Genomic DNA, 25,981 nt, shown 5'->3' on the forward strand with positions numbered 1-25,981 from the left:
TCTCCCATTCTCTATTTATAATAATCCTTCACTTTTAGCTCTGGTCTCCTAAAAACTCCCCTTTTTTCAATTGCCTTTTATGCTAGGCATGACGTTAAAATACTCTGGCCTTAGCTCAGATGCCATTTAGTCCAACCACCTATATGAGAGATGGGGAAGTAGAGGCTGAATGACTTGCCCTAGATCACACACACAGAGGTCGTCAGAGGTAGGATTTAAATTCAGGTCCTATGACCTAGAACCCCTGCAGTTTGCATGGTGTGTCATACTTGTCTCCAACAGTTATGATTAATTTTTTTCTCTTTATTTCCATCCAATTCTTGACCATCTGGTACAATTTTCATGTGCTTGGTCAGTTTATAGTTCAAAAGCCCTTTACAAGGCTGGATTCCTATTACGAGATAATTCAATTCTCTGAGCTTATTGAAGTAAGTAATCAACAAGCATTTATTGAACCCTCACTATGTGTTAGGCATTGTGCTGAGCACCAGGGATACAAAGAAAGGACAGAATCCAGTCCTCAAGGCGTGCACCTTTTAACAGGGGAGGCAGTGTCTAGGTGTATAATGTACAGAGTAGATGAAGGTCACAGCAGCTTGTTGGGGTAAGGGGTGGCAGACTGGGAAAGGCCTCCTGCAGATGGTGAGATCTGAGAAAGGAAGTCAGTGAATCTCAGAGGTGTAGGGGTGAGGGAAGAATGTTCCCAGTCAGGGGGCAACCAGTGCATTGAGACAGAAGACGGAGCGGCATGTGCATGGAACTACAGGGAGGCCAGGCTTCCTGGGTTATAAACTATGGGGAGGAGAGAGGAAGGTGTAAAAAGTCAGGAAATGAAGAAAGGAGCCAGGTTATGAAGAGCTCTAAATGCAGAACAGAAGACTCTATTTGACCCTGGAGGTGATAGAAGCCATCAGAGAGGCAGGGAGACCAAATAGAGAAGGTTATTGCTTAGCACGGTGCCTGACACATAGTAGATACTTAATAAATGTTACTTGTGTTAAAATTGTATCTTGTTCTGGCCCCCCTTCTAGTAAATACAGCACATTTATAAGTAGCTAACGTAAGGTAACAATAGTAGGAAGTAAGACTGCAGAGGGAAACCCAAAAGTTACTTACTAGTGTCCCATAAATGAAGAGAGCATAACAGAGTCCTGTTTTGTAACTGTCTCATAAACTAGAGGCATCTAGCTAGGCCTTACTGTAAGGGCCCTTGGTCCTGCTAAATGTCCATGGTATGTAAGCCTCAAGTAAGCTCCAGACACATGCAGTAAGAACAGAACACCAGCAAATTTAAGTTAAGCTAATGAACTAATCCTAAGATTTTACCGATAACTTTGAGCTGGTGTGGATAGGCAGCACTCTCACCAAAACTGTCAAAATGAAACCCCTAACTCTCCCCTGACCCAGCACTCCTCCATCTGCAATGGGTCCCTGCTGCCTGAGCGCACCCATCTCAGATCAGTGGTGACAGAAGAGGCTCTCTGTGCCCCTGGCCAATGTCTTCCCCACACTACCTGGCTCGCTCCACCACCCCTCTGCAGTGTTTGTCTCCATGCTGTTCTTCCTAGTTCCTGGGCCATTGGCCTCTGTACTCTCTCTCTGCCTTATTAAAGTGTGACTGAAGCATCTTTTGGCAAGTGCCTGTCCCCCACTCACCCTAGAGGGACTCCCCCTCCCCATCCACCCACCACCCACCCCCATGTCCCATTCCCTTAGTCACAAAGAGATGGCCACCTACTGCACTAGTGCAAACAAGAGGCGATGGGGGGCTGCTTTAGTATGTTGGCTGTATGAAAGAAGAGACGGGCAGAGATGAGTGATGTTGTGAAGGTAGAAAGGACAAGATCTGGCCGTGCACGGGCTTTGCCAGGAGCAAGCGTGCAGATGCAGAGGATAACAACGAAGTTGTCAACCTGGGTGACTGGGAAGACAGCAGTACATAACCTGGGCTTGAATAAAGAGTTTGATTGGGCTGAAGGTTTGGGGGAAATTAGAATAAATTCTGTTTTGGACACGTGGAGTTTGCAGCACCCATAGAATGTCCAGTTTGAGATGTCCAAGAGGAATTTGGAGATAGAGGACTAGTTTAGCAGAGGGACAGATATTGATCTGGGAGTCATCTTCATAGAGCTGATAATTGAACCCATGGAGGATGATGGGATCACCAGGCATCAGAGCTTGGTGGGGAAGCACCCACAGTCAGTGGGTGTGAGACATTGAAGAAAAATCTTTATTTTTTAAATGTATTTCATTGGTGCCCTTTTTTTTGTTGTTATCACCATTATTTCCCAATGAATTTTCTTTCTCCTCTCACCCCCACCCCTACACACCTTCTCATAAAAAGTCAAAGCAGATTAATACAGGGGCCATCTCTGAAATTTCTCACCTGTAGTCCATGACATGTCTGCTGAGTGGCAGGGAGATTGCTTTACCTGCCCCCATTGATCACAACACTGACAGAGTTGTGAGGCTTTTCAGTATTGTTTTTGTTTGTTACTAACAAGGGCATTGTGTAGGATTGTTCTCCTGGTACATCATCTTCATTTCCAAAAACAGCCTTCCCTCGTTCCCTCCCCAGAGAACCATCCCCTCTAACAGAGTAGAAAAGAAGAAAGCTAATGAGCACTTCAGTAAAACTAACCAACCTATCAGTGGGCTGAGTCTGATGGTATGCTGCAGGACTCCATGTCCAAAAGGTGGGAGGGGCTCTTGGTTATCTCCTCTCTGAAGCCCAGAGTTCAGTTTTTTGTTTTGTTTTGTTTCTTCCTTTTATACTGTTATCTTTGTATGTGTGTTGTTTTCCATGTTGTGATTACTTCACTTTGCATCAGCTCATATATGTCTTTACATGTTTCTCTGAAGTCTTCACATTCATTATTTTTTAAAGTATTACTATTCTGTTGCATTCATGAGTGAGTTTTGCTGTTTTGTTTGGTCTGTATGGGATCTCTGAGGAGCAGCATGGTGTAGTGGATAGAGAGCTGACCTGGGTTTAAGACCAATTTCAGACCCCACAGTCTGGGTGATCTTGGGCAGGCACTTAACCCCAGTGCTTGAAGCAGCTCTCTAAAAAAGCTGTACCGGTGCCACCTTGCATTGGTACAGGGAGTTCTTTTATGCAGAAGTTCCCAGTGCCATTGAAATCACAGGTGCAGTTTTATCCTATGATACCTTTCTTTGGCATCTTTGGGGTACATACTTAGGAGGAGATCTTTTGATCAAAGATAAGACCAATAATAGCTAGTATTTATATAGCTATCCCTTCTCAGGGGGAAATCTATGGCTTTCTTAATTGCTTTCTCAATGTAGTTCCAAAATGATTTTCAGAATGGTTACATCAAGGCATAGCTCCACCAATAGTATATTACTGGGCCTTCCAGCTTTCTTTCTACCTTTTGTCATCTTGCCAATTTTCTGGGTGTATAGTGAAACCTTAAGATTGCTTTAATTTGCATTCTTCATATGATTGTTTGTTTGGTTTGTTTTGTTTCGGTTTTGGTTTTGGTTTTTAGTGAGGCAATTGGGGTTAAGTGACTTGCCCAGGGTCACACAGCTAGTAAGTGTTAAGTGTCCGAGGTGGGATTTGAACTCAGGTTCTCCTGACTCCAGGGCCGGTGCTCTATCCACTGCGCCACCTAGCTGCCCCTTATATGATTGTTAATAGGTTGCATTTCTTCTTTTGAGAACTGTTCCTGTCCTTTGACTGCTTATCCTCTGGGGAATGACTCTTGGTTTTATATATTTGTGTTCCTTCTGTAGCTTGGTGATCACACCCTTATTATGAATGCATCCCTTTAAAAAAAGATATCCATATTCTAAAATTTGGAGATGATATAGCAGCTGCCTTTCTCCATTACCTTGTTTTCCTTTCATGCTACCATTTTTGAGATCTGTCCAGATAATTCCATATGCTCTTCAGTGAGCTGGTTAAAAACGATTCCAGAATCCTTGTAGATGGTCTCCCTGAGCCACTAGAAGTTGTGAATTGTTGCCCCTTGTCCTTGGAGTGAAGGGATCCTCACTAACATCCCAGGAGTCTCTAGATCAGGGTTGTTTTCCTTTTCTCTCAGAATCCTGAGGTACTTTCTCTTCTTTAAATGTCATTTATGGGGGCAGCTAGGTAGCACAGTGGATAAAGCACCGGCCCTGGATTCAGGAGGACCTGAGTTCAAATCCAGCCTCAGACACTTAACACTTACTAGCTGTGTGACCCTGGGCAAATCACTTAACCCCAATTGCCTCACCAAAAAAACAGACAAACAAAAAAAATGTCATTTATGCTTGTTATGTTAGGAGATTTCTAATGCCACTTTTGCTTCGATTTCAAATGGAAAACTTTTATTAATTACACTTCGAGCATTCTTTCTGAAAGAACACCCATGTTCAGTTGTTGGCATCCACTCACCAAGCGTTTTGTCCAAAATGATGACATAGCAGAAGGCTCCAGAAATCACTGGAGTTTCTGGAACTCTGACCGTAGTAACTGTATTCATCTTTGAATGCCTTCTTTAGCATCCAACCCATCATCGTGGCCCAAGAACGCCAGTAGGCTTTGTTTATTTCTTGGGAATCTTTGTCTTTAAAAATGTGATTTCACACAACTTGGTTAGAGGCTTATTCATGCCCCAGAACTGCCTGTCCACAGGAGCCACATGGATTTCTTGCATTGCCGTTCACTTTCACTGCAAACACAGCAGCAGCAGATTTTCTAGCAAGTATTACTTTACAGTCTTTACATTTTATTTTTGCAGTCTTCTTTGTCCCTACATTGAATGACCATTGCCTCTTTTTCTTTCTGTTCATCCTAGTTATCTCAGTAGCTGAGGGCTGAAAAGATTTTTTTGTGGCTTTAAACTTTGCCCCATTCCAGGGGACCCACAAGAGCTCTGCTGCCTGACCTGGCATTGCCACCAAGAACACAGGCCCGAGTGAACAAACACATTACTCTTTGTCCTTAGCCGCCTCCTCTGACTGGAAGTGTGGGGGCTACAGTGGGCCAGCCCTGCTGTGGATTGGCATAGGAGCTTGGACCTGCCCTGGTTTTGACCTGGGCCACCTCACCCCTCCTTAGGCAACCTGATTCTCCACTTTCCCCACTTCTGGAAGGCTTACTGTATTGGTATTGAACTTAGTATGGATACCCGAGTGGTTTTAGTCCCACTGCTGCCTAGAACTCCCGAGCTTAACGATCCAGTAGCCTTGGCAGTCCCTAGGAGCATGGGTTAGAGGTGGGCACCATCAGGCTTGGCCCAGAGCAGCGCTTCTTAAGGCACACTATGATGATGTTTCATTAGCCATTGCCCAACCCATGGGGACCCATCTTCCTTCCAGTTAGTTCTTTGTTACTACAAAGAGTTCTGCTCTAACTCTCTTTGTATTTTCAGGAATGTTCTTCCTCTCTTTGGCCCCTTGGAGAACATGCCTTCTGGTGGTCTTCCTGGAGAAGGGGGGAAGGGGAGGAACAGAGTACTTACTATGTGCTAGGCCTTACAACTGTTGTCTCAGTTGCTCCTCACAACCACCCTGTGAGGCAGGTGCCTTCGCTGGCTTCCCTGAAGGATGGCATTTCAGCTTTTGCTTCTGTTTTCTACTCTCGCATGGTCAAAGTCAGTGCTTGTTGATGATGAGCAGAGTTTCTGCCTGGTTTCTCCCAGACAGTGAACTTGGCGACTGTATTTCTGAGTAAGTTACAGCTTCCCTCTTAGGACCCTTTACATTCGGTTAGTTGCATTGTGCAGTCTGTTTCCAATATTGCCAGGCAGTTCTAGTGGATGATTTTCTGGGTTGTGGCATACAAAATCCTTGTTTCTTTGCATCTTTCTGGAATACCCATAATTCTACATTTGGATCCCTGATCTTGGTCTTCTGTCCCTATTGCTTTTTTTTTTTGTAGGGATCTGAGATGGGATTCCAGTTTGTCCTTTTTTTAAATTTTGCTGTTTGCTCTTCTCTCTCATTTTCTTTGTTTTGCCTAATCTCTGCAACTCCTCAGAGAGTCTGCTTCATGAATGAATGAAGCCTTTAGTGAGCACTTGCTGTGTGCAAAGTACTGTGTCAGTGCTGAGAATATAAGTAGAAGGAGCTCATGTTCTAATGGGGAAGACAACACATGGATGATTTCAGCTGCAAGTCACATGGAGAAGTCCTCTGGTCCTTAGAGTGCAGCACCAAGCAAAGGTCGATGCCTCTTCTTTGGTGTCATTTCCATGGATAAAATCCTTTCTGATGTTGAACCATGTGTCGGGCCCAGGCCTTGGGAGACAAGAACTTTCTGTTCAGGGTGCCTGCAGGAGCAGTGACCAGGCTGCGTCCCCATGGAAGCTGCTTCCTAGGGGGTGCCTCAGGGCAGAGGCCTGGAAGTATTGCTGTCCCCAAGGCGTTGGGGTTCAAGAGTGGTCACTGTCAGGATCCATGGGGAAATGGTACCAGTGGGGCTTTGGCTTGCCTGGCTCCTGCTGCCTCAGCCAGGCTGGCTTGCTGCCCTGTGAGGGGCAGCTGCTTGGCAGTCAGGTTTTATTTGAGCTTTTTCACCACCTTTTCTACATGGTCAGTCACCCAGTTTGTCATTTTGAATCCTTCCTTCGTGAGCTTATTTCATTCGTATTGATGCCAGTTCTTCTTTTCTATCTTCAGTTGGCATTTGATCCCACTCTGGAATCTCTTGGGCATGGCCATTCTCTTTGGAATTATAGCTCTTCTCAGAGTCTTCTTTTTCCCTTCTGGGGATTTCTCCTCACTTTTCTTTAGCCCATTGTATGATCCTGGGACCACTGGGGGCTATGGTTGTTACCACATTTAGGAGTTGTTCTGTTCATTCAACCTTTGTTCAGCAGGCATTTACTGAACATCTGCTGTGTGCTGGGCACGGCAGATCGGTCACTGAGGGATGCCCTCAAGGAGAGGGAAGCACTTTTTTTGTTTGGGGATTTTTATGCTTTATTTCCAAATTGGCCAATCAGTGCTTTGCCATTTAAAAGTTCTTCCCTGAACTGTTGGTTGTTATTTTTTGACTTGACCCGGCAGCCGGAAGTTAGTTACATAACCTAGACTGTAGCCAATAGCCCTCTGGCAGTGATGCTATGACCAAAAGTATCTCTGCCTCTCAGGCCTCACTCTCTCTCCCTCTCATGCCCACAGGAGCCTAGCGCTGACGAGGAGAGTGGAGGGAGGCTAACCACAGCACAGAAGAAGGCGCAGACCATCATGGAGTCCTTCGAGAATCCATTCAGGATGGTGAGTGCTCCCCCAGGGCAGGTGCTGGGGCTGGGGCTCTTCTTGGGCATAGGGCCCTTCCTCAAGGCTCGTGTTTAACAGAACATTCTTGGTTTTCTCAGTATCTCCCCTCAGAACATAGCCGTGCCTACGTCTCACAGTCGGCCAAGTTTGACCCAATGTCGAAAATCTATGAAGTGAGTTTGGCTGCGGAGCTTTTTGAGTCTCAGTTGGAGGGGGGGGGGGATGTGTTCTGACTCCTTTGGGTTGGGTATTTCTGAGGAGGTCCCACTGTCTGAATGCTGCTCAACATTAATCACTTTAGATTAAGCCTCTTAATGAGCATGCCTTACATTTGTAGAGCTCTTAATACTTTTCAAAGCACTTTATCTTGTTTGATCCTCATGAAGGGACAGAGAAGAATGGGAGGGGGCTTCCCTGAGTCCAGTCCCACAATTGCAAGAGGCTCCTGGGAGTCATTATGGCTGATTTTTTTTTCTTTTTGAAGCTTTCCAGCTCCCTGTAGAGCATGCTTTTACCCAGTCTGACTCCTACCTTGTGTTACATTTATCTGTGTTCCTGTTGTAGCTCAGAGGGAGAGAGATCTTGGGCTGCCTCTCTTTGGCCCACCTTACCCAAAGAGGAAGCATTTTCAGATACCACGGTGCCTTTTCTTTTCAATTATAGATCAGCAATCGTTGGAAGCTGGCCAGCCAGGTACAGATCAAAAAAGAGACCCAGGAAGCACTGAGAAAGAAAGCTGAGCAGACAGGTAACTCGCAGTGGTCCTGGGGAATCCTCCTTAGAGCCCCTTCTTCACAACTTGTATGGGGAGTGAGGGCTAGCATTGGTTGAGCTTGTGCAGGGTCCCATGGACTGGGGAGGGCCGCATCAAGGATGGGCTTCTGGGCCAGGGTGCTTCCCGCTGTCCAGCCAGGGCTGTGGTGAGGCCCCAGTGCAGCAGGCTCTGTGCACCTTCCGGGAGAATCCCTTAAACTGCTTGTCTTACAGCTGCCCGAGAAGAGGCGAAGCAAGAGTATAAAGCCGCCGTCGAGCAGGTCATCTCGGTCCGGCAGCAGGCTGCGGTAAGCGTCCCCTCTTTCTGCTACCACTTTTAAGAGAAGAGAGCTGGCATGGAAAAGATTAGGCCTCGGATGATGCAGAGTGACTCGAATGCTGTTTTCCCCTTCCCATGTTGTAGGTCAGTCAGGGCAGCAGTTCCCCTCCAGCTTCCCTTGTTCTAACCCTTCCTAAGCAGGCACTGAAACCTTGCTCCATCCAACTGTCCTTTCTCCCCACCCCAGGCACTGTTCTGTGCCTTCCCCAGTAGGGGCGGAGAGCTGCTGGGCAGTACCCCGGCTGTGGCTGCCCCATCTCAAGTCACCCAAGCCACCTGATCTTTTCCCAGAAGTCATCCTTCTTTTGGCTTCCAGTGAGCAACAGGTGCATGTTGGTAAAGCAGAAGAGTCCTAGAACTTTGGTTTCTCTATTGATGAGTTTTCTTCATGGGCTTGTGAAATGTGCAGCTAGAAAATGCTCCTAAGAAGAGGGAAAGGATGGGGAGCGACCCTGGGAGCCTGGAACCAAAACAAGAGAAGAAGAAGCTCAAAGCTTCCCAGCAGCCCCCAGAGCAGGAGCCACCCAAGGAGTTTACCCCGTATGACTACAGCAAGTCAGACCTCAGAGTGTTTGCTGGTAAGGCCGAAATCTGCCGTCAGCTTGGAACCGGAGATGATGGTTCAGTCCCTCCAGGGAGGCCCTGTCTCGGAGAGAAGGTGCAGAGGGGTCCGAGATGGGGCAATATCCCAGAATTCTAGACTGATCTAACAGAGCGAGTCTGGAAGAGAGAGGGACTTGGCCCTTTGGTCTTCTCGCTCAGAATATTCTTCTGGGCACAGTCTGTCCTTAGCACTGATCCCACTTGTCCACGCGCTGACCTATTGTGCACATGCTGCTCTGCGGGCCCTCTGCCCTCCAGCCTTCCATATTTTGAATTAGACCATGGTACTGAGGCCCCGGTCATTTAGATACAGGCCCAGGTGACACTCCTAACCTCCAAGCCTGTGCCTTAGCTTCAAGAGTCCAGACGGGATGGAGTCGCACAAGCTGACCCACCCAAGGGCAGGGTGGGGGGTGGGGCAGAGGGTGACCTCTGAGGCTGCCATGGTGCTCCCTCGTCTTCAGTGTGGGGAGCACAGCCACCGGGGGATGTGTCCGGCCTCCTCTCCAGTGAGCAGCTGCCGCTTGTCCCCTGAGGAGGGAGCGCGAGGCTGACTCTGACAACCTTTTCTGCTCTTTCAGCAAATAGCAAAGCCAAACAGTCAGCCCAGTTTGATCCCAATACACCGGACCCAGCTGTCAAGGTAAGGAGTCTTCTTTGGGCTTCCCTGCCCTCCCATGCCACAGGGTGTGAGCCTCTCCCCTTGGAAGCATCTCCTTTTTAAATTTCTTCTGGGGATTGGAATGACACTTGCCAGCTCTCCCATAATAAGAGAAGACTGTATGTGATTTGAAAGGGGATGAATCGTTCTGTGTTTTGCTGCCACGGGACTTCGGGCCTTTGGCATGATGGAGGACACTCCCATCCATGTCAACACAAGCCAGCACACGCCAGACAGGCATTGGCTCCGGCAGAGCTGGCTATGGCCAAAAATTGGGGGGGGGCGGGCGGGGTGCAAGGCAAGGGCAGGGGTCTGGGGAATCTGCTCCCCCACCCCCCAGGCGCTGTCACATCTCTTCTCTCTAAGAGCTTCTGTGGTGTCTGGCAATCTCCAACTTGGTGCAGGGGAAGAGGGGAGGATGTGGGTGCACTTGGCACCCAGATATAGTTTCCTGCAAGTCTTGAAGTTGTGTGAAGTTACTCCAGTGACATGGCCCCCTTGTCTTTTCAGAAATGTGCTACTGTCGGCAAACCTAAGCAGCCACCAGGAAACAGAAGCAAGTCTTTTGTGTCTGGAAAATCAGAAAGGTGTGTTGGTGTGCCCCCCAGCCCCAGGACAAGGTCACTCAGCCCCCCAAAACACCCTGGGGTGGGGGAGAGGGATCCCCTGATAACTGGGGAGGGCTGGGCTCCCCTGTGAGTGTGGGGGCCTCTAGCCAGTGCCAGAGAGGAACTTTGGATGAACTCCCGGGGCAGGGGCCAGAGGTGAGGGAGCAGTGACAGAGCCAGCTGGGCTGTGGCTGCACTAGGGCATCTGAGAGAGAGAGAGAGAGAGAGAGAGAGAGAGAGTGTGTGTGTGTGTGTGTGTGTGTGTGTGTGTGTGTGTGTGTGTGTGTGGTGTGTGTGTGTGTGTGTGTGTGTGTGTGTGTGTGTGTGTGTGTGTGTGTGTGTGTGTGTGTGTGTGTGTGTGTGTGTGTGTGTGTAAAAATCCCAGGATCCCTGCACTTAGAGTAAATGCTAAAGTCTTGGACCTGGGTGCCCGAGTGGAAAGAAGGATCCTACTCTGTGTAGACACCCTCCCACCTCTTTAGTTTCTTAGCAGCCTCTTGTCGGGGTACCCATCCTCCACCCCCACCCCGAAGGCAGCTTAGCCTTGAGGATGCTGGGGGAAGCAGGGGCCAAAGCTGAGCCCCTCCTTCCCTCCATGCTGCACCTCCTGGAGGGACCTCTTCCTCTCCCCCTCCTCCCTCCTACTCCTTGATAAGGTGGAGCCAGTGGCCTGAGGCTCCCTGAAGATAAGGGACAGGCTTGAGGTCACCCAGGAATGCCCTTGTGCCTCAGAGAGAAAAAAGATCCTTTTTTCTTTGTTTCCACATGTTCTCTACAGAGGCTTCAGGTACAGCTGGCCAAAGAGATAGTGTTTGCACCCCCGAGAACAGAAGAGGAGCAGCTGGGGCCCAGAGAGAGGGCTGCGGGCCAGGCGCAGAGGGTGCTGCTCTGTACGGACCTCTGGTTGAAATATTAAACCAAGAATTCTTACTGGAAGGAAGCCAGCTCTTTTTCCTTTCCTTGTCAGCAGAGACTTTGGGATATTAGCCATCATGGACCCAGCACATGATGCCCAGATCACCAACACCATGGCACACTTAGCCGCCTGGGAAGAGGGCGAGGGGGGCACTCCTGGGCAGCCACTGAGTTCAGCAGGTCACTGGCCTTGAGGCCGTAGAAGGACGAGGCCTCCTCTGTTCTCCAGCTTTAGGGCCCCAGATTTTCAGCCGGATAACACCGTGGAGTGGTCATATCTGCTGCCCAGCGCAGGAAGACTGCTCTTGCTCCAGGCAGCAGCAGCCAGGCTCGCCTGGCCCACAGAGAGTGTCCTGGCTGGGCATACGCTTCACCCTGACCCAGAAGAGCGTGTCACCATTGGCGGGGCCCTTGTGGCTGTCCTGAGCCACCTGCCATGGGAGGGGCCTGTGTAATGGCACAGGGGTGTGTGGTCCTGGCAGTCTTGGCTCCCTGAACTGCTCTGCTCTCTGGCCTCCGTCTGCAGCCCTTCCTTTGGGAAGGTAATAGCTCCGACTGCTGCTCGAAGGCCGCTTTTGGTACCTGTTTTCTGAGAGCTGAGTTGGCTCAGGGATGATCCCAGAGGTCCTCTCACTGGCCCCCTGATGTTCCTGACTCCCACACACTGGGAACCTGTTATCACTGACTATTAAGCCCGGGCTAGAAGCAGCTGCTCAGCTGGCTGCAATGCTTGGGCCAGGAGCTGAAATCTCAGTGGTTCCATCGCTTAATAAAACATTTTTTTTAAAGTAAACATCTCATTTGCTAAATTAAAACTGACCTGGAGTCGGTGGATGCCTCTTGTGGATGCCAATGCTCTCCAGCAATAATCTTTGCAGCCCTAAAACCTGCTTTTTGTCTTTCAAGGAGAGAGCTCGTACTCATGAGTTACTGCTTGTGCAGTGCATCGTTGAAGGCTTATTTGAAAGGGTGGGGACAAGGGGGGAGGGGGTCCCTCCCAGCAGCAGGTACACAAGGTTGACGTGAACTCGCCAGCCTAGACAAGGCGCATCTCCAAGGGCTTCGGTTCTCTGGCATTCCAACCAGGCAGAGAGGTAATTAGCATTTAATATTCCGTAATTAACATGCTTAATGTAATTCTGTTTCTGAGAAGTTATTTGACATTTTCATAAAAGCAGAAAGCATATTCACACCCAGAGAGCAAAGCCCGGTTTATCAAAAAATGATATGCCAGTCTCTTTTTTGGTGTTGAATATGCATGCGCGTATTCTGCCTCTTCCAGAATACTGGTGGTAAAATTAGAACGCTCATTTAGGGGACTTGAGCATCATTTCGATTCAGAGGCAAAACAGCATTTTCCTCTTATTACTGTCACATCCCCAGCAGTGTGCTAAGCTCTCAACGAATCTAAATGGGTGGAGGTGGGAGGAGGGAAAAGTCTGCTGAATTTATCTTCGAATTAAGTTCCGTTGAAGTTGCGTTGCTATGATTATGTGTTTAAAGAAGATAGAGCGGAGCTCCTAGCAAACCACACGATCTGTTTAAGATCATTCCGGCAGCCCAGGCTCCATCAGTGATACAATCTAGGTTTTTTCCAGTGCAACAAAGTAACCTTTCTCCCAACAATGTAACCGGATTAATTTCTCCTCGGCTTTTAAGAATTTCAACGGTAGCCCGAGCCTTGTCAGTTTCTCGAAGTCCCTACAGAGAAAAGAGCGGGCACCAGGACGTTTGAGCCCGACTGGTCTGTCTTAGAAAATGACCTCCTATTCCTACCCTCAGCCCCACCACACTGGGGAATGGCAAGCTGAGGACACGTGGAAGCTGAAGCCCCCTTCCCTAGTTCCAGGAAAACAAAAGCCCCAGTTGCACAACCCACCCCCACCCCCAACCATGGCTTTACGAGCTAGATTCCTCTGGCATATTTCCTGCTGCAGCCTCGATAAACACCACTAAGTGTTCCTCGTCCCGGCTGGGGCCAAGGCCTGAAGGGTTGCGTGGGAGGCCGAACGGGCGGCCAAGTTCTGGCTCCCAAGTGCCTTCTCTGCCCCCACTGAAGAAGCCCTGCGGCTGCCCACAAGTGGCTGCACGGAGGGTAGATCAGGGGGCATCTGGCCCGCATGCCTGTCCCGGGAGCCGAGTCGGGGACGGCTGCCTCGCCCCGGCGCCCCGGGACACGGAAGCCAGGAGCCGGACCCACAGCCCCAGCCCACCTGCCTTCCCCTCCAGCCCCCACGTGGCCCCACTGAAGGAGTCGCACAAACATGCTAGCGCTGACGGACAGCTCGCTCCAGCCACTAGGCGCCCGGGTACAGGCCCGCGGACCAATGAGCGTTCGCAGGGTCCGGGTCGCTCCTGGACTCGCTGGTTGGCCCGCGGGCCGGCTCCCCGGCGGCCATTGGTGGAGGACGGCTCCGCCCCTGGGCCCGAACACCGCCTCTCCTGTGCCGAACACTGTCCCGGGCAGGCCCCCGGGTTAGGCTGCGGCGCGGGCTGGCGGGAGGGCAGACGGGCGGGCGCTGCAGGCCCCGTTGTGCTGCGGCCGCCGCGGCCTGTGCGTCCCCCGGCCCCGCCATGGAGCCCGGGCCCCCAGCCATCCGCGAGGGCTGGTTCCGGGAGACGTGCAGCCTGTGGCCGGGCCAGGCCATGTCCCTGCAGGTGGACGAGCTGCTCCACCACCAGCGCTCCCGCTACCAGGAGATCTTGGTATTCCGCAGGTACCGCGGCCCTCCTCCCCTCTCCAACCCTCCCGAGGCCTGACTCCCACCTCCCCCGGTTCCCCTCCTGGCTCTGGCCTGGTTCCATCCCTCCGCCTTGCTGGACGTGGCTCCTTCCCTCTGCTACCTCCTCTCTGCGATGCTCCCTCCTGACCCCCTAGGTCCGCTTCCCGCTGGGCCCCCCCCCCAGCTCTGATCTTCCTGCCCCCCAGCTCTGATCCCCTGCCCCCCCAGTTGTCTACTCCTGCCCTCCCTGCCCTGCTCCCTCCTCTACCTACCTAGCTCTGCTTCCTCCTCTAATCCCCCCTTCCTCAGCCCAGTCCTCCCCCAGTTTCCTCCTTAGACTCTGCTTTTTTCCCCTGCCCCCAGGCTCCCTCCTCATCCCAGTTCTCTCCTCCCCGACCTAGTCATAGCCCATTTTCTGGCCTCACTTGCCCTGACTCTTCTTACTCATCTCTGATCCAATCTAACACTGCCCTGTCCCTCCTGGGCCCCCACCCCCACTGGTGCCCCTTCCAGGAATCTCAGTCTGACTTCGTGCAATGTTCCCTCAGTTCCCATCATCCCGTTTCCCCCTTTCCTCTTTTCTCCCCATAGTGTACTTCCTATGTATCTTTTTCTTTTCTCTGTCTCTCTCTGTCCCCCCCCCCCATTTCCTATCTTCTTCCCATTCGGGGCCAGTGTTTTAAAGCTATCCCCTTTGAGGGCTGCTTTGCCTCTCTAGAAAGGAAGAGTTTCGGGGGTGTGGGTGGGGGTGGAGAGAGATAGGAAATGGAGAAAGCCCAGGGCGTGAGGCACTGAACTCCTATGCTAGCCGGTGGCCCAGGCCCACGCGGCTTTGAGACATGCCACGTTTACTGGTCTGGCCCTGGGACCAGCTGGCAGCTGTTTGTCAAAACTCTCCCAGGAAAGTGAATTAAGGGGGGGCGAGGGAGGATGGGTCTGCTTTCTATGTGGCACCGAGGTGGCGGCCCGGTGATCCCTGATACACTCTCTCCTTGGGGGGGCTCCTGCAGTAAGACCTACGGCAATGTCCTGGTGCTGGATGGAGTCATCCAGTGCACAGAGAGGGATGAATTCTCATACCAGGAGATGATTGCCAACCTGCCCCTCTGCAGCCATCCCAGCCCACGAAAGGTAATGGGGCCACTGTGCGTGAGGCCCTTTTTTGGGGTGGGGAGTGTGGGTGTCACCATCAATGCACATAACAGGAAAAGGGCCTGGGCTCCAGTTCTTTCTCGGTTCCTCACTACCAGTGTGATCTTGGGCAAATTACTTCCATCATACTGGGCCTCAGTTTCCTTTTCTATTAAAAAAAAATGAATTGGACTAGATTATATCTAAAGTTCCTTCCAGCTCTGACATTCTGTGACTCCGTGATCTTATGAACTTCTGGCTGGTTTTGGGGTGAACATAAAACTCAGATTTCCAATCTAACCTACTGCTCCTGGGCCCCCTCAGAGAGACCCTCTCAATGAGATGAATAGGAGACACCTGGTAGAGGAGGAAGAGGAGCCTCTGCTCCCCACTTTTCAAAACATTCCTTCCAGACCTAAATATGCAATCCAAAAGGGAGGAGAGTTTAACCTCTTGGTTGAGTCGGGTCTAGATCCCTATAAGAGGAGTGACAGGTCATTGATCTAGAACTTGGAGGGATCTCAGAGATGATCTGCCCCTTTGACAGATGAGGAAACTGAGGCCCGGAGAGAGTTTAAGTGACTTGTCATTCGGGTAGGAGGAGGCAGGGCCGAGGTCTGTCTGAATTTACTGATTTCTCATTCTGCAAACATTGTGGGTCAGCCCTTCCTCTGTGGAGTTTCACCAAGAACTTTTCCTTCTCCTGGGTCTTTGATGTGTGTCCTGGCTCAGGGTGCAGCTTCCTTCTGGGCCATCCCGGACATCAGAAGTAGATGTGTCTCCAGGGTGTAGGATCTTGGAGCTGCATGGGAATTGAGTGGCTTTCTCAGCCAATGCTGTGCCTGACCCCCAAGTGAAGTCCCAACCTCTGCTTGTGGCACAGAGGAGAAAGTACTGGCTTTGGAGTCCCTGAACCCAGCCCTGGTTCAAATCTTGGCACTGCTGCTTAACTGCCTTTGTGACCTTAGACAAGCTACTTAACCTCTCTGGACTTCAGCTTCATCTTGTGGAACATTAAGTGGATATCTAACCAGATGGAGTTTGTGGCCCTTTTTAGCTAGGAAGGGGGAACCCACTAACTCTTTGGGGGGGGGGGACACGGGACAGACCTGGCATATCAAACCTGCAACCTGCTTCTGCTGCCAAAGAGGTGAAGAATTCTTCCTCCCCATAACAGTTCTTCCCAAATCCTTGACAGCGACTCTGATGCCTCCCACAGTCCTCTTCTCTGGGATCATCATCCCCAGTTCCCATCACGTGGCATGGTCTCAGTTACCTCCCTTCAGTGGCTTAAGAAAAGCTCATGCCCCCACTGTCCCTCCTTCCAAGGGTTTGGCGCCCAGAAATGAAAGCCCTGCTCGGCCCTGGTCTGACCAGGGCAGAGGGGACACTCGCCTCTCCCCTCCTTGTTTCTGAATTTCCTGCCTCTTCATGCAGCCCAAGATCACAGTAGCTTTTGGGGGGGGGGCTGTTGCCCATCACACAGTGGCATCGTTGAGCTGGCCTCCTCCTTGCCTTGTTTCAGGGCTCTTGGGTCCCTAGAAGCTTTTCTGTTCTCTGCCCGTGTGTGACTCTTGAGCTGTTCTTGAAGCTCAAGAAAAGATTGCATTTTCTCTCATTGCATTGAGAGAAAATGTAGAGGGGTGGAGGTAGGGCTATGCCAGGCCTCAGTCAACAAGCATTGATTTGCTAAGTGCTTACTGTGTGTCAGGCCCTGCCCTCAAGGGGCTTACCTTCTAATGGGGAAGATCACATGTAAAAGGAAGCTGGGAGGGTAGGGTGGCAAGCCTGGAGAAATTTTGAGAGCTAGAGCCCCTTCCATCTCCACCCCAAGGCCATGCGACCATGTCTGCCCAACTCAAACCTTGGAAATCACCTCGTCTGAGCCCCTCTCTTCCCCTTTACATTTGAGGAAACTGAGGCTCGGGGAGATGAAAGTGACTTCTACAAGGGGGTCGCAGAGCAGGTTATTGGTGCCCAGGAGCCGCTACTGAAATCCTGACACAGTTCTTCCAGATGGTTGGCTGTGTTACCTTAGACAAAAGTCACTCGCCCTCCTCTCTGGACTTTGAACCGAGAGCTGGAGGGGCCTTCAGTCTAGCCCACATGCATGAATAGGAGCCCCCTCTAGCAGGAGCCCGGCTGGACCTGGAAGAGACCACAGAGGCTCCTCCCGTTTGGTTTGTTTTTTTCAATGAATAAATCTCTTTTCCTCCCACTTCCTTGGAGCAAAAAAAGAGAAAAGCTGAACCCTGGTCACAAATAAACCTAGTCAAGCGAAACAAATCCCTGCACTGGCTGGGCCTGCCCCCTCTGTCAGGATGGGTAGTGTGCACCATCCCTGGGGAACAGACTCAGGGTTAAGAGATGGGCCTGTGCTCACACGGGTAGGGAGTGGCCGAGACCTGGTTAGAGCCAGCAATGAAAACCCACTCATCTCCCAGGCCACAGCTGAATGGATGAGAGGGATTCTCTGGCCCGGTTGGAACCCTGATCCTGGCAGGATTCCCACATACCTACTAAGTATGGGCACCCTCGCTCCAGGGGTAGGCTGCTGCTTCTGGGGGCTCCCCTGACTCATTGCCTGGTGGGGAGGTGAGTCAGTAAAATAAGAGATCGGGCCAATTGGAGGCGCCAGGCCCCCTGAGCAGCAGCCACCTCACCTCCATTTTCATATATTCTGGATGTGGGCTCTGCATTACTTCCCTGAACCCCTAGGGACTAGGTAGCCTAGGGAGGAGACAGTCAAAATAAGCACCTGCCCCTCTGGCTACAGGAAGGCTGAGTCCCTTCTGCTCCTGCACTAGGGAGTGCAGAGAAGACACACATACTGTACCTTCCCCTCCTGTTCTTTTGCCTCTCCCACCAGGTGCTCATCATTGGTGGTGGGGACGGGGGTGTCCTTCGGGAGGTAGTGAAGCATCCATCTGTGGAGTCTGTGGTCCAGTGTGAGATCGACGAGGTAAGTGGGCCAAACACAAGTCCTCATATCCTATTTCCCCTCCCTTGGGGCACTGAACCACCTCAGCCATGAGACGTCCCTCAGGCCTCTCCCTGGGACCATCAGCTTTTCAAGTTGGCAAGGACTATGCTTCTTGTGTGCTAGATCATAGGATACAAAGACAAAAAAAGACCAAGATAGGGGCAGCTAGGTGGCGCAGTGGATAAAGCATCGGCCTTGGATTCAGGAGGACCTGAGTTCAAATCCAGCCTCAGACACTTGACACTTACTAGCTGTGTGACCCTGGGCAAGTCACTTAACCCCCATTGCCCTGCAAAAAAAAAAAAAAAAGACCAAGATAAATTTACATCCTATTAGGGGAGGCACAATTAAGTGATTAGGTGAGCCAAATTAAGCATATGCAAAAGAAGTGTAGCACTGTAGTCTGCCTTTTAGGTAAGTCATCTTAGGATAGGGGCAGCTATGTGGCTTGGTGGATGCAGAGCGCCAGTCCTGGAGTCTGGAAGTCTTGTCCTTCAGTTGTTGCAGTTGTGTCTGACTCTTTGTGACCCCATTTGGGTTTTTCTTGGCAGAGATGTTGGAGTGGTTTGCCAGGTCCTTCTCCAGTTCATTTGAAAGATGAGTAAGTGAAGCAAACAGGGTTATGACTTGCCCAGGATCACACAGCTAGTGTTTGAGGTCAAATTTGAACTCAGGTCCTCTGGAGTTGCCACACTTAAAAAGATAATAATAAAATTTAAAATCACTAAACAATCTTAAGGTTACTCAATTCCTTCTTTGACCACTCCCTTCTGGAGTAATCAGAGGAATCTCCCTTGTAACCCTACCTATCCCTGATCCCTTCTGGGGCAGAGGTATTTATTGTACTGAATTAATTTACCTTCCCTGGTCTGTGTTTTCCCCCCAGACCTCTTACATATTTGCCTAAAGGGAAATGCCTAAACTTTGTTTTAGAGAAATACCTATTCATATTTTTCTGCTGAACTCAAAGGACAAGGTAATCTGGGATGTCCCTGGAGCTAGGAAGGAGGGAGGTTGGGGGTGGGGTTTAAAGAATGTGCTGCTGTGTTGGAAGAGGCAGATAAAAAACTAGATTTAGAGGAGTCCCTGCCCTCAGGGATCTAAGAGACTAGGGAGGAGAATAACAGACTTTATATCTTGCTTTAAAGATCACTAAGGGCTTTATCTCCTTTGAGCCTTGCCCTAGGTGGGTTACTGACCTGGGGATTATTGTACCTTTCTAGGTTTAGAGAGACTTCCCAGGGTCCTGTTCCCCATACTGAGTCTGAGATTGGAGCAAAGGGAAAGGACTTGCCCAGGATCACCTGGGGACAGGGTGGGGGGGGCGATTTAAACTCCGTGAATTCCCTGAGGTTTTCCCTCACCAGAAACCAGCTTGGCTGGATCCTGGGTGCCTTAGGAGTTGGGGAGGGTGAGTCAGCTCCAAGCCCTTTCTCTGAATTCTTGCTCATCTTCCAATCCTGGGCTGGGCCTAGGCTGGAGCCTCTAGTACTGGATGGAGCTAGATAGATGGTGGCTGATTGAGGTGCCCTGCCCACTGCTGGGTGGGAAGGGGAAGGTGGGCAGACAGGACAGTCTGCTTACTGTTTCCTCTGCCTTGGGTTTGAGAAGTGAAGCATGCTGGGATTGGGGGTCAAAATCCCAGTCCTGCTACTTACCAGCTCGGCATATTAGCTGTTGAGTTGGAGCCTTCTGGGTTCCAGATGGGCATTCCAGAACCCCAAAGTCTGTTCTCTGGGCCAGGAATTTTCTCGGCCTTCTGTGATTTCCCTCCCTCAGCCCCAGCTACTAGCACACCCCGCCCCTGCCAAAACAAGTTTGTCTTCACTAGAGACAACCAGGGGTTACAGTGGACATGGTGCCAGTCTTAGAATCAGGAAGCACTGAGTTTGAATCCTGCCTCTGACTCTGGCTGGGGGACTTTGGGCAAACTACTTCTACCGGAGTGAGCCTCAGTTTCCTCATCTTTAAAATGGGGATCATGGCATGTGCCTCACAGGGTGGTGGTTGTGGAGATCCAGGGAGATGGCGTCATCTTTGAAGCCCCATAGACGTGCTCGAGCTATGGCAGTGATGACTTTGCGTGGGGTCTGTGTGTGCTTATGTGGGGACAGAGCTCCCCCTGGAATGTCAGTTCTTTGAGGGAAGGGGCTGCTTCCCTTTCATCTTTGAATCCCGTAGAGCCTGGCCCATAGGAAGCACATAATCCCTGATCCCCACGCCAGCTGTCAGTCTCCTCTTTCTCCCTCAGAACTCACCGCCTGCTTATTCTCTGCTTGTTTTTGTATTGACTTGTGTATATGTATGCATAGACACAGTGCATCAGCTGGGGCTGGGGGCTCATGTGTACATGTTTGTACACGTGCAGCCGCATGTCATCAGGGGTGGCGTGCATACATGCATGCACAGGTCTGGAGGCTGGGGGGGGGAGTTGCCCCTTCTTTCTCCTGGGTCCTTGAGTCATCAGCACTTCCTTGTTCCCAGTAGAATCCTCCGAGGTGTGGTGCTGGAATGGGGGGTGGTGCTGGGGCCCTGGGCACCATGGGGCACTGAGTCCCTGCCACGTGTCTCAGGACGTGATCCAGGTCTCTAAGAAGTATTTGCCAGGCATGGCCGTGGGTTACTCCAGTCCCAAGCTGACCTTGCACGTTCGCGATGGGTTTGAATTCATGCAACAGAACCAGGACGCCTTCGATGTCATCATCACCGACTCCTCGGACCCCATGGGTGAGCAGGAGTGGGCCTTGTTTCTCCCCCCATGCTCCCCAGATCCGTCACCTCCCACAGAGCTCATATATAACAGCCTGGGTGAGGGGCAGAAGTGCTCAGACAGATAAGCCCGCTTTTGCAGACGGTGAGGCCGAGGCCCAGAGAGGCAGTTCCAGCCTGTGGCCTCTCTCCCTCATGCCCCTCTGGCCTCTGGTATTGTCCTGTTCTTGGCCCTTCTCAGGAGGGATCCTCTGCCCCGCTCCCTGACCCCAGGCCAGAGCAGACCTCAGTGAGGATATGCAGCCTGGCCCAGCCAGGACTCTGGTCTCTCCCACTCCCAGGCAGGTCCTGGCAGGAGGGGGCATCTTTGTGGCTTCTATTCTCTGCTCAGGTCCTGCCGAGAGTTTGTTCAAAGAGTCTTACTACCAGCTGATGAAGACAGCGCTGAGAGATGATGGGATCCTCTGCTGTCAGGGTGAGCCCCGGTTTGCCCCAGCTCCCCCTCTCTGTAATCTTTGTTCTGACACAACAGACACTTCTCCACAAAACCTCCCTACAAAGCACGTTCCCATGGGCAAGGTCACTGCTCAGTGTAGTGGGTGGGTGGTGGCCTTGCAATCAAGAAGGAGATGTGACAATTAAAAATACAAGAGGCATCATTTCTGGTTTTTTTTGGTTTTGTTTTTTTGTGGGGCAATGGGGGTTAAGTGACTTGCCCAGGGTCACACAGCTAGTAAGTGTCATGTGTCTGAGGCCAGATTTGAACTCAGGTCCTGAATCCAGGGCTGGTGCTTTATCTACTGCGCCACCTAGCCACCCTGAGGCATCATTTCTGGGTAATCTAATTGTTTTCATTAATGAGGCCAGCGAGTTATCAGTAAAATGAGGTCTATGGCTATCTCAAAGACCTCTAATGGTGGTGGGGTCATGGATTATACGCCCTTGGAAGAAGAGATATTCCTGAGGGAACTAATGACTTCTGATTGGTCAAGTTAAATCAGAGCTAGGCTCTATTAAAACGAAGTGAGATGGGAGGTCATTTGGTGATGGGTTCAAATTCTCCCAAAGACCCCTATTAACCATGTGCCTCAGTTTCCTCTTTGTAAAACAAGGGGTATGGATTCTAAAGTTTCTTCCAGCTTTAAACCTGGAATCTCTAGGAAAGTCCTAGTGTGGGGGGTGAGGGGGGACTGGCGGGATGGCTGGAGGTGCAGCATGGCCTGGGGGAGCTCTCTCCCTGATGAGGTGACCTCTCCTCCCCCATGTGACCACCCCAACATCCCCTCCCTCCTCCCACCCCCACCCCCCAGGGAGTACATCTCACTTCCCCCCGCCGTCCCCCAGGTGAGTGCCAATGGTTGCATCTGGACCTCATCAAGGAGATGCGTCACTTCTGCAAGTCCCTGTTCCCCGTGGTGGAATACGCCTATTGCACCATCCCCACCTACCCCAGCGGCCAGATTGGCTTCATGCTCTGCAGCAAGAACCCGGTGAGCCCCAAGGCAGCTCTCTTGCCTTCCCAGCCACCTCCAGGCCCTCTTCGGGCGCGGGGGAGGGTCAGCCAGCAGAGCACAGGACACAAGAGCACAGGAGCAGAAGGCTTAACATCCTTGGGGCTGGATATAGAAAGGCAGTGTAGTTCAGTGAAGAGGGCAGGGGCTGGGAATCCATCGCTAACCAGCTGTGTGACTTTGGACTAGTGGCCTGCTTTCTCTGGGCCCCCAGGTGAAAGTTAGGAAGCTGGGCAGGCAGCCCCATGTGCCAGAACACAGCATCCAGCTGGGTTGGAACCTGGCCCAGAGTCCTGTGTGATCTTGAGTAAATTGCTTTAACTCTCATTTCCTCCTCTATAAAATGAGGAGGTGGGGCAGGCGCCTGGTCCTGGCACTCCCTGTTCTAATCCCTGAACCTTCTCTGCCCACAGATCACCCCCAGCCACCTTCTGCCTCCCCTCCTGTCTTACCTGAGTGTCTCTTTCCCTTCCTGATTATCCCAGACTCCTTAACCTACTAGAGCTAGATATGCCCACTTCCCCAATACGTGGCGGGTGCTGATTTCTTGTTTCCTCATCTCCACAAATTAAGGGAGTGGATTTGATATTTACTCTCTGGCCCTTCCCTGGTACACCCCAAGCAGGAGGTCTCAGTCTTCTCAAAGTGTAGGGAGCTAGACTAGGCAGCATGGGGTTGGCTGGCTGCCTCTGGAGGCAGAGGACCGAGGCCCTGAACACCCCGGTTCTGTTCCCCGTTCAGAGCACTAACTTCCGGGAGCCGGTGCAGCAGCTGACCCAGGAACAAGTAGAGAAAATGAACCTCAAATACTACAACTCGGACATCCACCGCGCGGCCTTCGTGCTGCCCGAGTTTGCCCGCAAGGTAAAAACTGGGGTGTCCAGCAGCAACAGCATGGAGTCACAGGGTCCGAGTCCCAATTCTAGGCTCTGCCGTTGACTTCCCTGTGTGATCTGGGGCCAGTGACTTCTTCAGTGAACTCTTCTATAAAGTGAGGGGGTTGAGCTGGATAGGTGCCCTTTCAAGGACCTTCTAGCTCCAAATTGGAGTTGATGGACTCACAGTGCCCACCTCCTTCCCCCAGGGGCCCTTCTCATGGTCTGTCTGTTTCTTCACTCCTCTACCTTCTGACCTTTCAGCTACCCTCCCTTGACCCTCCTTGCCCTCTTCCTCCAGGCCCTGAGCGATGTGTGAGGAGATCAGCAGGCCCACCTCGGCTTCTCCCAGGGACTTCAAAGCCACAAGCGCCCATTCCAGGGTGCTCCTCTTCCTGCTCTGAGGGCATTGCCTGGCACTCGGCACCCCCTCCCGACTGAGGACCTGCCCCTCGCCAGCCATCCCGCCCGTTGACCAAGTGTTACCAGACCCAGGACGTGATTGAGGGGCTCCCCGTGCCATGCTCTGCTGGGCGGGTGGGGGGAGAGTACAAGATGTCTGTGTCTGTCTCTGTCTCTGTCCAGTCTGATCAATTAGCGTCTATTAATATTGATCATCTGTGTACAGAACGATCCTTCTCACCTCTAACAAGCCCCCTCACCAAACAGTGTATTTATAACTGAGTGGCTTGTTGGTGTCTCTGCTTCGGACCCTTGGTAGGGCAGGGAGGGAGGGTGGGGGAAAGCCTCCAGTCTTCATGGAGGTAGTGTGAAGATGGAAGTAAGGGAAAGGGACCCTTCATTGATGGTTACAATGTGGCGCTGGACAAGCCATTCAAGTTCCCTGACCCTCAGACTAACTGGCTTCTCTCTGCACTCCCTTCCAGCCCATGTTCTGATCTGACCCTCAGGTGCTCCAACAGTGAGCAGCTCCTGTCCCTTCATTAGGCTCTGGGGACACAAGAGACCAGAATGAACCATTTCCTACCCTCAAGGGGCTTACCTTCTATGCGTGATTTTTACCTGTCCAGAGCTTCTACTCTGTGTAGACTCACAAAAGGTGTAGCCCAGAATGTTGGACTAGAAAGTGGGATGGACTTTCATCCTGTTCCTGTCACGTGTACTGATGAGCTCTAACAGACCACAGAAAAAGGCCGGATTGGCCACTAAGGGTTCTGATTCCCCTGAGGCTCGATAGGGGGCGACCTTGGTCAAGTCTTGACTTCCAAAAATGAAGGTTATGCATGGCTTCGATGACTCCTGTTCTAAATCTATGACCTTATGATTCTGCCTCTGTTGTTTCCTCATCTGTCAGAATGAGGGGATTGGACTAGATCTCTAACATGCTTATTGGGCCCAATCCTGTGTTAGTTCTAATGGACCCTATTTAAATAGCCCTCTCTGGAGACCAAGGCTCCTAAAGGGGCAGTGACTTGCCCAAGGTCACACCGTGAAGGTGAGAACCAGTGTTTGGTGTCTGGTGCACCTTGTTCAAGCTCTCTGCAGTCAGGAGCTTTCTTCTCCCAAGTGTCCTAGGAGTTAGAGGTGGAAGAGACATTGGAAATTGCTAGAAAATAAACCCCCCCCTTGAGAGCAGGGATTCTCTTAGTTCTTTGCTAGATACTTCTGTACTCTAGAGGATAGGAACCCGGCCTTCAGGTTTTTATGTTCTGATGGAGGGGACACTAGCAAGCAGCAGAGGCCAAATTCAAGACACTTCTTGCTGCTAGGAATGCACCCCGAGCAAAGGAGCTGCCAGACTTGGGGTTGGGGGGAATTCAGAGCAGTCACTGTTAGGGGAGAGAATTTGCTTCAGTGTCAGGCCATCTGATTCACTCCACAGACATCCTCAAGGGTTCCTGATGACCCACAATTCCCTCTACAACATGCCCAATGAGTAGTCAGCTAACCTCTGCTTGAAGACCTGGGGGAGGGGGGAACAAACCATTTACATCACTAGTTGTTAGGTGGTGTTCCTCGATGTTCTGCTCAGACCACCCTTGGTGACCAAGCAGTACTAGTGATTCCCCACTTGGGACAGCCTTCTAAGGTTGTGAAAACAATTCTTAGGTTCCCCTCTGAGCCTTCTCATCCCAGTTCCTTCAACAGATGTTTTTTTGCGGGGCAATGAGGGTTAAGTGACTTGCCCAAAGTCACACAGCTAGTGTCAAGTGTCTGAGGCCGGATTTGAACTCAGGTCCTCCTGAATCCGGGGCTAGCGCTTTATCCAATGAGCCACCTAGCTGCCCCACAACAATTTTTGTTTGACAAGGTTAACTGTCTACTTTGTGCCAAACAAATCGAAGCCTTGAGAATACAGACAAATAAAGACTCCCTCTGCCCCCAAAAAGCTGACTTGCTACTGGAATTGCTCCTTTTATTAGGCAAGATCTCGTACCGTACAACAAACCCTGAAAGAAGGGAAGGCTTGAGAGTAAATGGGTGTGATAATGTCTCCATAAGAACTTGAAGGTCTGTAATGGAAAATGAGGCTTGTTCTGCTGGACTCTACTGGGCAGAACCTAGAGGTGTGACCTCTTGGGGCCTTTTCTAGGTCTGTGATCCTCCTGTTAGTAATTTTTGACATCCCCATGTCAGGCTTTAAAAATCGGATCTAGGACAAGAGAGTCACCCTGAATCAGCCTTTCCCTCTCCATGGTGCTGAATTGGGGCTCCCTGCCGTTCCTGGACTGCTCCACACTGGGAGATTTGGGATTATCAGATGTTCTGGATCTTGAGTCTCATTCAGGCTAAATCTGTACCCTCCCCTCAATCCAATTTATTCTTGCCCCTCCCTCAAATAGACCCTGCTGAGAGAAGCCCAGTGATTTGAAGGAAATGAGAGGGTTCAGATCTGGAGTGGTGGGTGAGGGACTGAGGAATGTGTCCAGGTGGGACCACAAGCTCTGGGCTTGTAGGGGTCATGCAGGGAA

General features: G+C 51.1%; 2 protein-coding genes across 2 annotated transcripts in view; both read left to right on the plus strand.

The window, feature by feature from the left end:
- Positions 1-11,911, plus strand: part of EXOSC10 (exosome component 10) — a 41,237-nt gene extending 29,326 nt beyond the window's left edge. Inside the window, exons 18-25 of the mRNA XM_043998216.1 lie at positions 7,138-7,233; positions 7,335-7,409; positions 7,900-7,984; positions 8,224-8,297; positions 8,739-8,907; positions 9,514-9,575; positions 10,104-10,180; positions 10,980-11,911. Coding sequence (XP_043854151.1) covers positions 7,138-7,233; positions 7,335-7,409; positions 7,900-7,984; positions 8,224-8,297; positions 8,739-8,907; positions 9,514-9,575; positions 10,104-10,180; positions 10,980-11,010 — 669 coding nt within the window. The 3' untranslated portion in view covers positions 11,011-11,911. The remainder of the gene's footprint in view (positions 1-7,137; positions 7,234-7,334; positions 7,410-7,899; positions 7,985-8,223; positions 8,298-8,738; positions 8,908-9,513; positions 9,576-10,103; positions 10,181-10,979) is intronic.
- Positions 11,912-13,575: 1,664 nt separating this feature from the next.
- SRM (spermidine synthase) lies at positions 13,576-23,732 on the plus strand. Its single transcript, XM_043997414.1, has 8 exons — positions 13,576-13,833; positions 14,850-14,970; positions 17,840-17,932; positions 20,527-20,680; positions 21,054-21,137; positions 22,007-22,152; positions 22,915-23,037; positions 23,350-23,732. The coding sequence occupies exons 1-8, from the start codon at positions 13,691-13,693 to the stop codon at positions 23,365-23,367; spliced, it is 882 nt and encodes a 293-aa protein (XP_043853349.1). The 5' UTR covers positions 13,576-13,690; the 3' UTR covers positions 23,368-23,732.
- The last annotated feature ends 2,249 nt before the right edge of the window (positions 23,733-25,981 follow it).

Source organism: Dromiciops gliroides, chromosome 3 (assembly GCF_019393635.1).
Source record: "Dromiciops gliroides isolate mDroGli1 chromosome 3, mDroGli1.pri, whole genome shotgun sequence".
Taxonomy (NCBI): Eukaryota; Metazoa; Chordata; class Mammalia; order Microbiotheria; family Microbiotheriidae; genus Dromiciops; species Dromiciops gliroides.